Below are 13,873 nucleotides of genomic sequence, written 5' to 3'. Positions count from 1 at the left end.
TAGGTCCAATGCATGTTGTTGCAGATGGCAGAATTTCATTCTTTCTATGGCTGGGTAGTATTCCATTGTGTGTATATACCACATCTTCTTAATCCATTCATCTGTTGATGGACACTTACGTTGCTTCCATATATATATATATTTTTAAAGAACATTTATTTTATTTTATTTTATTTTATTTTGGCTATGTTGGGTCTTCGTTGCTGCACGCGGGCTTTCTCTAGTTGCGGGAGCTGGGGCTACTCTTCATTGCGGTGCGCCGGCTTCCATTGCGGTGGCTTCTCTTGTTGCGGAGCACGGGCTCTAGGTGCGCGGGCTTCTGGGCGTCCCTAGTTGTGGCTCATGGGCTCTAGAGCGCAGACTCAGTAGTTGTGGCGCACCTTGTTTGCTCCGCGGCATATGGGATCTTCCCGGACCAGGGCTCGAGCCTGTGTCCCCTGCATTGGCAGGCGGATTCTTAAGCACTGTGCCACCAGGGAAGCCCGATATCTTGACTAATGTAAATAATGCTGCTATGAACATTGGGGTGCATGTATCTTTTGGAATTAGTGTTTTCATTTTCTTCAGATACATGCGGAGAAGTAGAATTGCTGAGTCATGTTGTAGTTCTATTCTTTTGAGAAACCTCAATGCAGTCTTCCACAGTGGCTGCACCAATTTACATTCCCACCAACATGCCTGCCAATATTTGTATTTTTGATGCTAGCCATTCTGACAGGTGTGAGGTGATACCTCATTGTGGGGTTTTTTTGGGGTTTTTTTGCGGTACGCGGGCCTCTTACTGTTGTGGCCTCTCCCGTTGCGGAGCACAAGCTCCGGACGCCTAGGCTCAGCGGCCATGGTTCATGGGTCCAGCCACTCCGCGGCATGTGGGATCTTCCCGGACCGGGGCACGAACCCGTATCTCCTGCATTGGCAGGCGGACTCTCAACCACTGCGCCACCAGGGAAGCCCTCATTGTGGTTTTGATTTGCATTTCTCTGATGATTTGCTATGTTGAGCATCTTTTCACAAGAAGAATGTCCTCTATTCAGGTCTTCCGCCCATTTTTTAATTGGGTTACTTTTTTTTTTTTGGTACTGAATTGTATGAGCCGTTTATATTATAATTTTTGATATTAACCCCATATTGGTCATATCATATCATTTGCAAATATTTTCTTCCGTTCAATAGATCGTCTTTTCATTTTGTCAATGGCTTCCTTTGCTGTGCAAAAAAGCTTTTAAGTTTAATTAGGTCCCATTTGTTTATTTTTGCTTTTGTTTCCTTGTGACTGCTTTTCTTTGATTTAGATGTTGGAGTTGGTTGTTGAATATTGATTGATACTAGGTGGTAGTTAGAAATTTAAATATACACTGGTTAAATACCAGAGAATCTTAAAAGTTTTGGACCTGTGATTGCCTACCAAATCAGGACTGCCTGTCCAGTTAGTACAGTGCCTTAGTTTTACAGTATTTTCTCCTGCATAACATAGCCACTGACTCTTAGGGAGCCTGAACATTTTCATAACAATCATTTAGTTCAGTTATGTGCTAGTTGCAGTGCTAAACCCTTTACACGTTTCATCTCATTTAATACTCTCAACAATCCTATGAAGTAGGTGTCTATCTTTTTTGGTAGGAGATAAGGGAACAAAGCACAGAGAGAACTGAAGCCCAAGGTAAACCTGTAAATAGATGGAAGAAGTATTCCAATAGAGCAACGACTTCAGAGGTCATGAGCTAAACTGCTGGGCTTTTTTTACTTCTATATTTTAATATGAAAATAACGCAGGTGAGGTTCTTTCGATATTTGTTCACAAATAGTTACTTAGCATCCATAAAATGATGGATGCCTGGGATAAGTTCAAGGACAATTGTTCATAGTACTTAATCCTGTGATCTTTAGGAGCTTATACACTCACTCAGGTTACTGGCCGTAGAAGATGAAGCTTCTTAGGTGCTCTGAGATCCGTAAGTCTAGGGCTGATTTCTCTTTAAAGGAGCAGATTACTTCTATGCAGCCCACAAACATGCTATGATTATTTGTTAAAACAACTGGTGTAGTATGATGGAAACAAGTGTGATGATGATGGAAATAGCATTAATTTGGGGGCTCAAAGTTCTGGCTTGAGTTCCACTTCTGCTATGTATTAACTATGTAATCTTGGGTGAGTCATTTAAGTTCTTTGGGTCTCATTTTCCTCATCTATAAAATAGGAGAGTTGAATTAGATGGCTTCTAAAGGCTTATTAAACTACTAGTTTTATTAGTGTGAGGAATAGACCTGTCAGCCAGAAAGGACAAAGCAGAATTTGGAAGATGCCATTATTGGCTTTTGGGGACAGTCTCCATAGGTATGACAATTGCTTTAATTAGCTGAGAGGTTTCAAGTTATAAATACATATTTTTCTTTTTCTGTGACAACTGATATTGGAATTATTTTTCTTCCTAGGATTAAGCAATAATAAATGCTGAACATTTGATTGCTTAAAAGTATTGGTGTACACTAATTCTCTATTAGAATGGAATTTCAATAAGTATTAAAACATACAACTTTTGTAGGATACTTTATAGATACAAAGCACTGTTGCTAGTGAAGGATAGACATGTTGGAAAAATTCCTATTGTATCAGATCCAAGCACAGTTAAGACATATGTGGGAATGTTGGCAATAACAGTAGCCTTATAGAAGTTCTCTAATGATTTGTAAAATAGTTTTTATAAAACAATAATATTTGGCCAACCATCCAATTGAGGGTTCTCCTCTCTAGGATGGATGCTGAACCATGTGCTAAGCCCTCAATAATAAGACCAAGCCAGGCACCATTTTGGATTGGAAAAGGAGGCAGGAATGTGTTTAACTTTTCTCTCTTAGGTTTTCACTCCATCTCAAAGACATTTTTTTTTTTTTTTTTTGCGGTATGCGGGCCTCTCACTGTTGTGGCCTCTCCCGTTGCGGAGCACAGGCTCCGGACACGCAGGCTCAGTGGCCATGGCTCACGGGCCCAGCTGCTCCGCGGCATGTGGGATCCTCCCGGACCGGGGCACGAACCTGCGTCCCCTGCATCGGCAGGCGGACTCTCAACCACTGCACCACCAGGGAAGCCCCTCAAAGACAATTTTTAATTGTTATTTTTTATCCATATTTCTTCTCTTCCAAATCAGTTTATGTTGTTGAGACCACCATTAAGCTCTGTTTTCCTAAACCGTATTGTTTGCATCATTCTTTTTAAAAGTTTGGCTTGCAATATGTTAACATGAAGCAGGGGCCTGTTTTCCTTAAATACATTTTGATTTTTCTAATTTTCTCTGAAAGGTTTCTAGTTCACATTTTTATCACTTTGTAACCCTCCCAGTTATAAGATTTCTATCTGAAAATGGGAGAAGGAAAAACCAAAGGGGGGTGCTGGAAAACGTAGAAGTTTTGTGATCTATTATAAGTAAACAAGTAACCAGATGTCCTATCTAAAAACAGAAATGAACTAATATTTAATTATTGTAGTACTATCCAGAGCCATAGAAGTTGCAAATTTGTGGACAAAATTGATGACTGTTATTTTGGAGGTCTAGGGTGTGGAGGGACACAACACAAAAAGAGAGGCAGCAGACACTAGATACCTCCTGATGGAACACGAAACAAGCTGAACCTGAGTCTAATCAAGTTCCTAGATCTAACTACTAATTTACAGATTTGTAGGACATATAAGGATAGAAGAATATATTTTAAAAAAATGATATCATGAGGGTATAATCAATAAAATCTAAATTGTGGGAAACTCAGTAGGACAAATGATCTACAAATGAATTGCAAGAAAATGAAAACAAAAAACAATGAAGTTGGAAGGGGAACCTATAGGTAATTGCATTTGGCTGGCTAATCAACTACTTAAATATTCAGACAAACAGTTAAAAAATGTGAAGTTTGTAAGACTATCAGAAATTTGAATACTGATTGATATTCAATGATTGATTATTAAGAAAATATTTTTTCATTAGAATATGGAAAAATGTATTGTGGTGTTTTTAAGAGCTTTTAAGAGAAGCATACTGAAATATTTACAGATAAACTACTATGATATCTGGGATTTTCCAAATAAAAGAGAAGGGTGAAGTGGATGGGAGTAGAAAGGAAACAAGATAGGCAGTGTGTTGGTATTCTTTGAAGTTGGTGATGGGGACATGGGAGCTCATTATACTATTGTTTTTACTTTTTATGTGTTTGAAATTTTCCATGAGAAAATGTTTTTTAAAAATGTTTGGCTGTTCAAAAAGAAAACAAGACTAGATTTCTCCATGTATTTTCCATCTTTCTAAATTCAATCCCATTTAAATCTTTGAGTCTGAATTTGAATTAAAAATACTTTAAAATGCAGAATGAGAGTTTTGTTCTGTGGCAGTTTCATTCCAAATGCTTGCTGTGATAGTTATCTTGATTAACACAGCTCATTAAAGGATAAAATAACACACAAGATACATAGAGAGGTAGCCCACAAATAAATGAGCACCCGTATGCTCTGAACCATCATCTACTCTGTCACCTAAACCAGAAACCTGGGAGTCATTCCTTTCCTTCTCCCCTCATCCAAACTCTGCTAATTTTACCTCCTTTATGTCAAAAATCCATCTCATATTCTCCATCCTAAGTGCAGCTCCCTTAGATCAGACCCACATCATCATCAATTTGATTACTGTGATAGTCTAGCTTTTGGCCTCCCTTGCTCCTTCCGTTCGTTGCCACACCACTACCACAAAGCTCAAATCTGATCTTGTTATTACTCTTCTGCTTAAAACCTTTCAGTGACTCTTCAAGGACCAGATATAAAAATCAGCATTACATGGAAACTTTCCATCTCTATGACTGAGGCCCTGTCTATCTTTCCAGGTTTATTATCCTAGGATCCTGGTTCCACTTTGCTAGTGTAGGGGCGGAAGCTATATCTTTTTCTTTCTACCCTTCTAGGTGCTTGGCTGGGGCTCTGTAACAAAAGATAGATAACAGAAAAGCATACAGATTTATTTAATGTAAGTTTTATGTGGCAGGAGAGCCTTGATAAGGAAATTAAGACTTTGAAGAAGTGGTTAAAACTGAGTGTTGCTGTGATTTGATGAAGAGTGGAAAGTTGTGGGAAAATGTGATGGGACAAAAGGGTATGAGCTAAGGGTAGTCAACTGGGAAAACTTAGTAAAGCCTGTTCTTCTCTCTGTCTTTGGAGGTAAGAATGCTCTGGGTATAGGGAGGGTACCTCTCACATGAGGGTCTTATGACCTGCTTCAAGGAGAAGGGGGAAGTCAGAGAGTCCTTGCACCTGTCGTTTCTCAGGTTCCTTCAAATATTCAGTGTGCCAAGATGCCATATTTTGGGGTAGTGTGTCCTGAATCCTACCATTACACTATGAGGTTCCTAGTGTACCTCAACACACCACTATGTTTTGTGCTTGCATGTATAGGGACGTGCTATTTCACCCGCATCATACCTGGCTATTCACATTAAGCCTTTCTTTGGCTGATTCAAACTGAGTTAATAATTATTTTCTTTCTTTCTCCACCAATTCTGATAGCTACTTCTAGGCACTAAGTAGTAACAACCCTTAGTTCATTGCATTTAAATAATTTATTGATACAGAGGAGGAAAAAATAATTTTCCCTCCCACTTTTCTGTTCTGGCTGGGACCCCTGTATCAAAAGACAGATTAATGAGAAAAACAGAGGTTTATTAACGTGTATACCTCATGTATACATGTGACATACCCAGGGAAAAATGAGTAACTCAAAGCAGTGGCTTAGAACTCCTGTTTATATACCATCTTCAGCCAAAGACAAAGGAAAGGACCATGTCCAGGAGCTCATTTATGGAGAGATGACAGGGAAAAGCATGGTAAACAAGAGTAAGTTATCGCAGATTTAAGTCGGTGCATTCTCCATTGATAAGGGTCTAAAGTTGTCTTCTGGGATTGGTTTTTGTACTTTCTGGTAGACAGGGAAGGAGGGACACCTTTGAAAATGTATGTCCTGTTTTTAGGTGAATAGGAGAAGGGCTGTGAGCTTTCCTTGTATCTGCTTATTCTCAGTTGCCTTCAGCTCAAAAGAATCCTTATGCCAACGTGGTATATTTTGGGGTGGCATATTCTGCTACCCTTCATTTACATATTATTTTCCTTTACCAGAATGTAAGATTTTAGAGCAGAGTGTCTTATTCATTCTGTATCCCCTGGAGCCTAGCAGAATGATTGGCACAAAGCTCTCAACCAATATCTGTTGAGTGGAGAGTGAATGGAGATTAAAGTAGAACTGGAAAAGGCAGAGGAGAGACAGGGAGCAAGGAGAGTTTATTGCAAAACTTAGGGGCCCCTGTATTTCCACATTATTTCAGTTCACATTTTAAATTTTAACATTTTGCAGAGCTGGAAAATCTTATAAAAACATGTATTGCTGGCCTGAGACCAAACAGCCTGTAAGCCATAATAGGAGCAGTTTAATAGCGGAAGCGACTAGTTGCTTAATGAGACTTAGAATGGGAACCTATCTGACCACAATGAAAAGGAAACCTGTTTAGCAGAAGGGCCGCTAGTTAGATGCTTATAATTTCCTTTGAGCCAAGGCTCAGGGTATTTTCCTTGCTGTTGTCTCACAGCAATTAGGCAATTCTTTTAATAGGCCTGCGTCCAGGTTTATCATCTGCGAAACAGGTTGTGTTTTGAAATTTAATAAAATAAAGCTTGTGCTTTGATCCTTTTGTTTGAAACGCATTCTAAAAATGCGGCTGTTACCAGCCTTGAACAGTTACATTGGCAATAGCAGCCCCTGGTGGCACAGGGATGATTTTTTTTATTGGTCATCTTGGTGTTTTGGAACTTGTAGGCTCAAGCAGGCCCTGTGTTAAAAAACAAAATTCAACTGAGTAAATTTTAAAGATTTTACTGGCTTTATTCAGTGATTCATGAATCAGGCAACATCCAATCTAGCAAGTAGAAAGTAGCTCCAAGGAGCTGTACAAAATGAAAGACTTTTATAGACAGAAGGGAGTGGGAACATGGAAGTTACACTAGACAAAAAAGAAGGTTGGTTATTACAAGAGGTCACCTTCGTTTAGCGGATGGCAGGGATCTATCAGTTTACCTAACTGGTGTTGATTAGGAGATTCCCAGTTGGTAATTAAGTCTCAGTTTGGTGATGTGGAGCCTAGCGTAAGTGACTCCATTTTGGGCCTCCTTCCTTATTTTTAACAAGTGATATACATTGGAATAAAAGTTGAATAATGATAGTGATATGCAGAATTTCCCCCTGCTTCTAATAAAAGAGCAAAAGAGCAATCTATTTATTGTAAGGATTAATTAGAACTGGGAGTACTAAGAGAGAGTTCTTAGAACCAATGGAAAACTAGCAGGCTTACAGAAACTTCAGAGGGGTAAATTAACCCCTAGATATTGTAGACTACATTTGGTGTGTACTTGCATTTTGGGGAGAAAATATCTGAGGCCTCTATAAGATTCTGAAAGCATCTAATTTTATCAAAATGGTTATGAAACACTATGTAAGGTGTGTGGCTTTTCTCAGTAATGCAGAACACATGTTCTTTAAAGCTTTTCATTAAAAGAATTCTGATTTTAGGACACACATCTTTTTTTAAAACTGAAATACAGTTGATTTACAGTATTGTGTTAGTTTCAGGTATATAACAAAGTGATTCAGATATATATATATTTTTTCCAGATTATTTTCTATTATAGGTTATTATGAGATATTGAATATGGTTCCCTGTGCTATACAGTAAATCTTTGTTGCTTATCTATTTTATGTATAGTAGTTTGTACCTGTTAATCGCATATTCCTAATTTATCTCTCCCTTCCTTTCCTCTTTGGTAACCATAAGTTTGTTTTCTATGTCTGTGGGTCTGTTTCTGTTTTGTATATAAGTTCATTTGTATCATTTTTTTTTTTTTAGATTCACATATAAGCAATACCATATGATATTTGTCTTTCTCTGTCTGGCTTACTTAGTATGATATTCTCTAGGTCCATCCGTGTTGTTGTAAATGGCAATATTTCATTTTTTATGGCTGAGTAATATTCCATTATTCCAATAATATTCCAATATGTGTGTCTGTATACATATATATGTATATACATATATGTATGTATATATACCACATCTCCTTAAACCAATTGTCTGTTGATGGGCACTTTATTTATTTTTATTGGCTGTGCAGTGCGGCTTATGGGATCTCACTCAGTTCCCCCACCAGGGATTGAACCCAGGCCATGTCAGTGAAAGCCCGGAATCCTAACCACTAGGCCACCAGGCAACTCCTGATGGGAACTTTATCTTTTCATTAAATAACTTTTTATTACAACAATATTATATGTACACTGTAGACATTTAGAAAAATCAGGTAAGCAGAAAGAAGCAAATAAAAGCCATCTGCTCAGAGATATACTTCATAACCATGTTGGTAAATAACTTTCCAGACTTTTTTTAGGCGGGTTGATAGATTCAACTATATAAACCTAAGGAACACATTGCAATGTAAGTGACAAACATTAGTATTACTAATGTGTAAAGAGATGTTAGAAATCACTGAAGTGACAAACCTCTGTAGAAGGTGGACAAGGAAATGGGAAGAAATACAAGCAGTCAATAACTATATATAAAAAAGTCCTCACGTCGGTCTTCCCTGGCGGTGCAGTGGTTGAGAGTCCGCCTGCCGATGCAGGGGATACGGGTTCGTGCCCTGGTCCAGGAGGATCCCACATGCCGCAGAGCGGCTGGGCCCGTGAGCCATGGCCGCTGAGCCTGCGCGTCCGGAGCCTGTGCTCCGCAACGGGAGAGGCCACAACAGTGAGAGGCCCGCGTACCGCAAAAAAAAAAAAAAAAAAAAAAAAACAGTCCTCACGTAAAGGTGGTTGTTTAAAACAAGACAGCAGGCCCCAAATGGAGTCACTTATGCTAAACCAGTCCCACATCACCAAACCGAGAATTACAGTTTCACCTTTCCCAGAAATGGAATCTTAAACCAGCCAATCAGGAACCGCCTAATCAGCACTAGTTAAGTAATCTGCCTGATAGATCCCTGACGTCCCCTAAAGGAAGGTGACCTTGTAATAACCAACCTGCTTTTTTGTTTTGAGGTACAACTTCCTTATTCTCACTCCCTTCTGCCTATAAGTCTTTCATTTTGTACAGCTCCTTGGAGCACCTTTCTAGCTGAGATTGAATGCTTCCCTATTCATGAATTGTTGAATAAAGCCAATAAGACCTTTACAATTTACAAAGTTGAATTTTGTTTTTTTAACAGTTCAAAAGGTACAAATTCCATTTTTAAATAAGTCCTGGGGATGTAATGTACAGCATGTTAATTATAGTTAATAATAGTGTATTGTCTTTTTTTTTTTTGGCCGAGCTGTGTGGCTTGTGGGATCTTAGTTCCCCAAGGCCCTCGCAGTGAAAGCGAGGAGTCCTAACCACCGGACCGCCAGGGAATTCCTGAAAGTTGCTAAGAGAGTTAATCTTAAAAGCTGTCACCACAAGGAAAAAAAAATGTAGCTGTGTGGTGATGGATGTTAACTAGACTTATTGTAGCGATCATTTTGCAATATATACAAATATGGAATCATTATGCTGTACACTTGAAACTAACATAACGTTATATTGTCAATTATATAAATAAAAAAATTCACTCTCAAAATTTAAGAAATACATATTAAAACAATAAGATAGTATTTCTCATGTATCAGATAGCAAAGATTCTAAAGAATAATGCCAGTCAGTGTTAGTAAGGTTTCATGGAAATAAATGAGTACAGTCTTTCTGGTGGGTAATTTGGAAGTCATGTACTTAATAGTGCTTCCTATCCACTCACCACCCTTATTTTACTTTTTCCCTTACATGGACCATTCTCTGCAACTCCTGCAGGCACAGGATGTATTAACAGGATTAATTAATTAACAGGATGTATAGTTTATCTCTAGGTTTGTTTTTCTTGGAGTTCTGAAATCATCTCTGAATTTGCTTTTTAGAAAATTAATTCCTTTAGGGAAAGAACTATCTTATATCTTTTCTAGTATAAAGAATACCTCCTGACTTCAGGCAAATGCTGGATAAATATTAGTTAAAGTAGTCTAGATCAGTGATTCTCAGCAGCGTGGCACTACTTCGAAAGGGGTATTTCAGTTGTCACAATAATGGAGGGGGAGGAATGGCCGGGGCTGGACAGGCACCAAGAATACAAGACATCTTGCCATGCAGGGGACATTCGTATAGGTGAAAAACCTACCTGTTTATTATCGTCTGAGCCTGAAACGTAACATTTATACATTGAAATGCATATATTATAACTTTCTTTCCTTTTATTTTTATCCTAAATTACAGTTAGGTCATTATATTGATTTTTAAATTGTGATATAATTCACATACTGTGAAGTTCATTTTCTTTTAAAGTGTACAATTCAGTGGATTTAGTATATTCACAAAGTTGTACAATCATAGCCACTATCTAATTCTAGAACACTTTCATCATCCCCAAAAGAAACCCATTAACAGTCACTCTCCATTCCCCACTCCTCCAGTTGCTGGCAACCATTAATCTACTTTCTGTGTATATAGATTTGACTGTTCTGCACATTTCATATCAATGGGATCATACAATATCTGGCCCTTTCTGTTTGTCTTCTTTCACTTAGCATGTTTTTAAGGCTCATCCATGTTGCAGCATGTATCAGTAACTCATTCCTTTTTATTGGTGAATAATATATTGATTTTTGGAAATTATATGGGTAAGAAGTTATATTATCTATGCACTTTATTTTAGGATAGTAAAGAAAGTGTTAACAAAATATATGTTATAGAAAGGAACATTGGATCAGAGCCACTAATCTAGCTGGAAAGACAACACACATGTATGTAAAAAGGCAATTAACAACCCAAAAAAACATATTACCAGGGTATAGTTAAATTTTTCGTGGACAAAGGTGCACAGGTAAGGATTAGGCAGAGGTCAGATTTGAGTGATAGATGCTATTCAGTTAATGGATTGGCAAAGCTTGCAGTGAGATACAGCCATCCGAAAGTTAAACTGCCACCCGCATAGGATGCTACTCCGTCTAAAGTAATCTCCATTGAGCAATTTTTTTCTTCGACAAGCCGCTGGAGTGATGAAGGAAATAAGCGGAAGCAAAGTGAGCGGTATGGAACTTAATGGATTGATAGCTCCGCGGTGGCAAACCTAAGGGTTGGGTTTTGCAGAGCTGGGAGGGGCCAACACCGACCCCTGCTGGAACTCCGCCGCCACTTTCCTCTCGCGCCTTTGTCCAGCTGTTTAGGCCCATATCGGCTGCCGTGGCGGGGCCACGCTCAGCTGTTGGGGGGCGGGGCCTCCGCCAACTATGGCGGGCGAGCTTGAGGGCGTTAAGCCGCTGAGCGGGTTGCTGAGCGGCCTGGCTCAGGACGCTTTCCATGGGCACCCGGGCATCACAGAGGAGCTGTTGCGGAGTCAGCTCTATCCGGAGGTGCCACCTGAGGAGTTCCGCCCCTTTATGGCGAAGATGAAGGGGATTCTTAAGGTACCGCTACTCCCTGCAGCCTCCGCCGCGGAGTCGAATCTCTTCCCCGCCGCCCTCCGACTCGTCACCCCAGAAGCTGAAAGGCTCCCCTCCTCAGACCTCCGCTCCAGGGGCTCCACGTTACGCTCCTTCAGATCCCCTGCACTCGCTCTGTCCCTTTTCTCACTTTCTTAGGGCTCCCCGCAGCAGTGCTGACCGACACCCACCGGAGAAAACTTGGGTTTTGTCTCCAGACACTTCTCTCTTGTGTAGGTTACGATTTCGAGTTGCCTCGGCGGATCTGTGCGCTCCATACTTTTTAAAATTAAGAGCGATCAAGCTATCAGCTTTCACAGGCCGTGGAAGTGTTCAAGAATGTTAAAGTGATCATGTGTATGCCGGGATAAGGGGTGGGTTAGCCGGAGTGAACCCCAGCCAAAGCAGTCCACTGTATGGTTAAGAGAGCACGTTCACCAGCTTGAAGTCAAAGAGTAGCTCAGCCTGTCCAATAGAAATGTAATGAGAGCCAGACATGCAATTTTTACAATTTCTAGTAGCCACATTAAAAAAGTAAAAAGAAAAAAGTGAAATTAATTTTAACATTTTGTTTAACCTAGTATATCCAAAGTATTATCTCTTCACGTGTAATCAATATACAAAATATTAATGAGATTTTTAGATTATTTTTTTCACTAAGTCTTTGAAATCTGGTGAGTATTTTACACTTAAAGCACATGTCAGTTTGGACTAGTCACATTCCAAGTGCTCAACAGTCACTTGTGGCTAATGGCTACCATATTGGACAACACTGGTTTAGACTAAGAACTAGTGATAGGACTGAATCTAGTAATTAAGTGTACTCTAGAGATAACCTGTAAAAATTATTTTTGTGGGCCTCCTATGTGTTAGGAACTCTGTTAGACATGTTATATTTTATTTAATTTGTTTCTTGCAAAAACCTTATGTGGTGTACACCCATTTTAAAGATTAGGAAACAGGCTCAAGGAGTCTAAGCATTTAGCCTAAGCATTACACTTTGATTAAAGTCAGTGTTGATATTTCATCTGTTATCCGTTTGCAGTTACTGTGTTTCAAAATTGCTTATGATACCTTAAAAAGGCAGTTATTTATTTTTTTTAAAGATTTTGTTGTTATGGACCATTTTTAAAGTCTTTATTGAATTTGTTACAATATATGTATATTTTTACATCTTTATTGGAGTATAATTGCTTTACAATGCTGTGTTAGTTCCTGCTATATAACAAAGTGAATCAACTATATGTATACATATATCCCCATATCCCCTCCGTCTTGAACCTCCCCCTCATCCTCCCTATTCCACCCCTCTAGTTGGTCACAAAGCACCGAGCTGATCTCCCTGTGCTATGCGGCTACTTCCCACTGGCTATTTTACATTTGGTAGTGTATATATGTCCATGTCACTCTCTCACTTTGTCCCAGCTTCCCCTTCCCCCCAGCCCCCCACCCCCTAGTACTCAAGTCCATTCTTTACGTCTGTGTCTTTATTCCTGTCCTGCCCCTAGGTTCATCAGAACCATTTTTTTTTTAGATTCCATATATATGTGTTAGCATACAGTATTTGTTTTTCTCTTTCTGACTTACTTCACTCTGTCTGACAGATTCTAGGTCCGTCCACCTCACTACAAATAACTCATGTGCCACATCTACTTTATCCATTCATCCGTCAGTGGACACTTAGGTTGCTTCCATGTCCTGGCTATTGTAAATAGTGCTGCAGTGAACATTGTAGTACATGTCTCTTTTTGAATTATGGTTATGAATTTGTTACAATATTGCTTCTGTTTTATGTTTTGGTTTTTTGTCCACGAGGCATGTGGGATCTTAGCTCCTAACCAGGGATTGAACCCTCACCCCCTGCATTAGAAGGTGAAGTCTTAACCACTGGACCACCAGGGAAGTCCCCTATGTTTCTCTTTTCAAAACTGCTTTTGCTTAGAGGATTTGAATCTGGACAAAAGAAACAAAGCAATTATTTCACAGAAAGTAAATGGATTGTCTCATAGAAATGTAAGGAGTAATATCTCATATGTGATTCTAGACATTCTAAGTAATTTTAGTTGATATCATAAATCACTAGTGAATACCTTGTATTTCTATCTATCTAATATTACCCTTTGAGTGGTCAGAAAAGGTTTCCTAGAGAATTTGACATCTTACCTGAGTTTCTGAAGTGTTTGCTAGGTCTACAGGGGATGAGGATAAGGGACTGCAGGCCAAAAAGTAAGAACAGCACTTGTGTAGGCAGTGTCTTAGGATTTCTAAATATTGGGGGCTACTTCTCTCTAGGTGGCCCGTATTTTGATTCTTTTGTTTTG

The 13,873-nt window shown here is 39.2% G+C and overlaps 1 protein-coding gene across 2 annotated transcripts in view; it reads left to right on the top strand.

The window, feature by feature from the left end:
• The first annotated feature begins 11,346 nt into the window (after positions 1 to 11,346).
• Positions 11,347 to 13,873, top strand: part of COMMD1 (copper metabolism domain containing 1) — a 150,862-nt gene continuing 148,335 nt past the window's right edge. For both annotated transcript variants that reach the window (XM_060168761.1, XM_060168762.1), the window contains exon 1: positions 11,347 to 11,537. In XM_060168761.1, coding sequence (XP_060024744.1) covers positions 11,361 to 11,537 — 177 coding nt within the window. In that variant the 5' untranslated portion in view covers positions 11,347 to 11,360. The remainder of the gene's footprint in view (positions 11,538 to 13,873) is intronic.

The sequence above is a fragment of the Lagenorhynchus albirostris genome, chromosome 13, assembly GCF_949774975.1.
Source record: "Lagenorhynchus albirostris chromosome 13, mLagAlb1.1, whole genome shotgun sequence".
NCBI lineage: Eukaryota > Metazoa > Chordata > Mammalia > Artiodactyla > Delphinidae > Lagenorhynchus > Lagenorhynchus albirostris.
The sequence above is the reverse complement of the archived record's forward strand: the minus strand, read 5'-3'. Positions and strand labels throughout refer to the sequence as shown.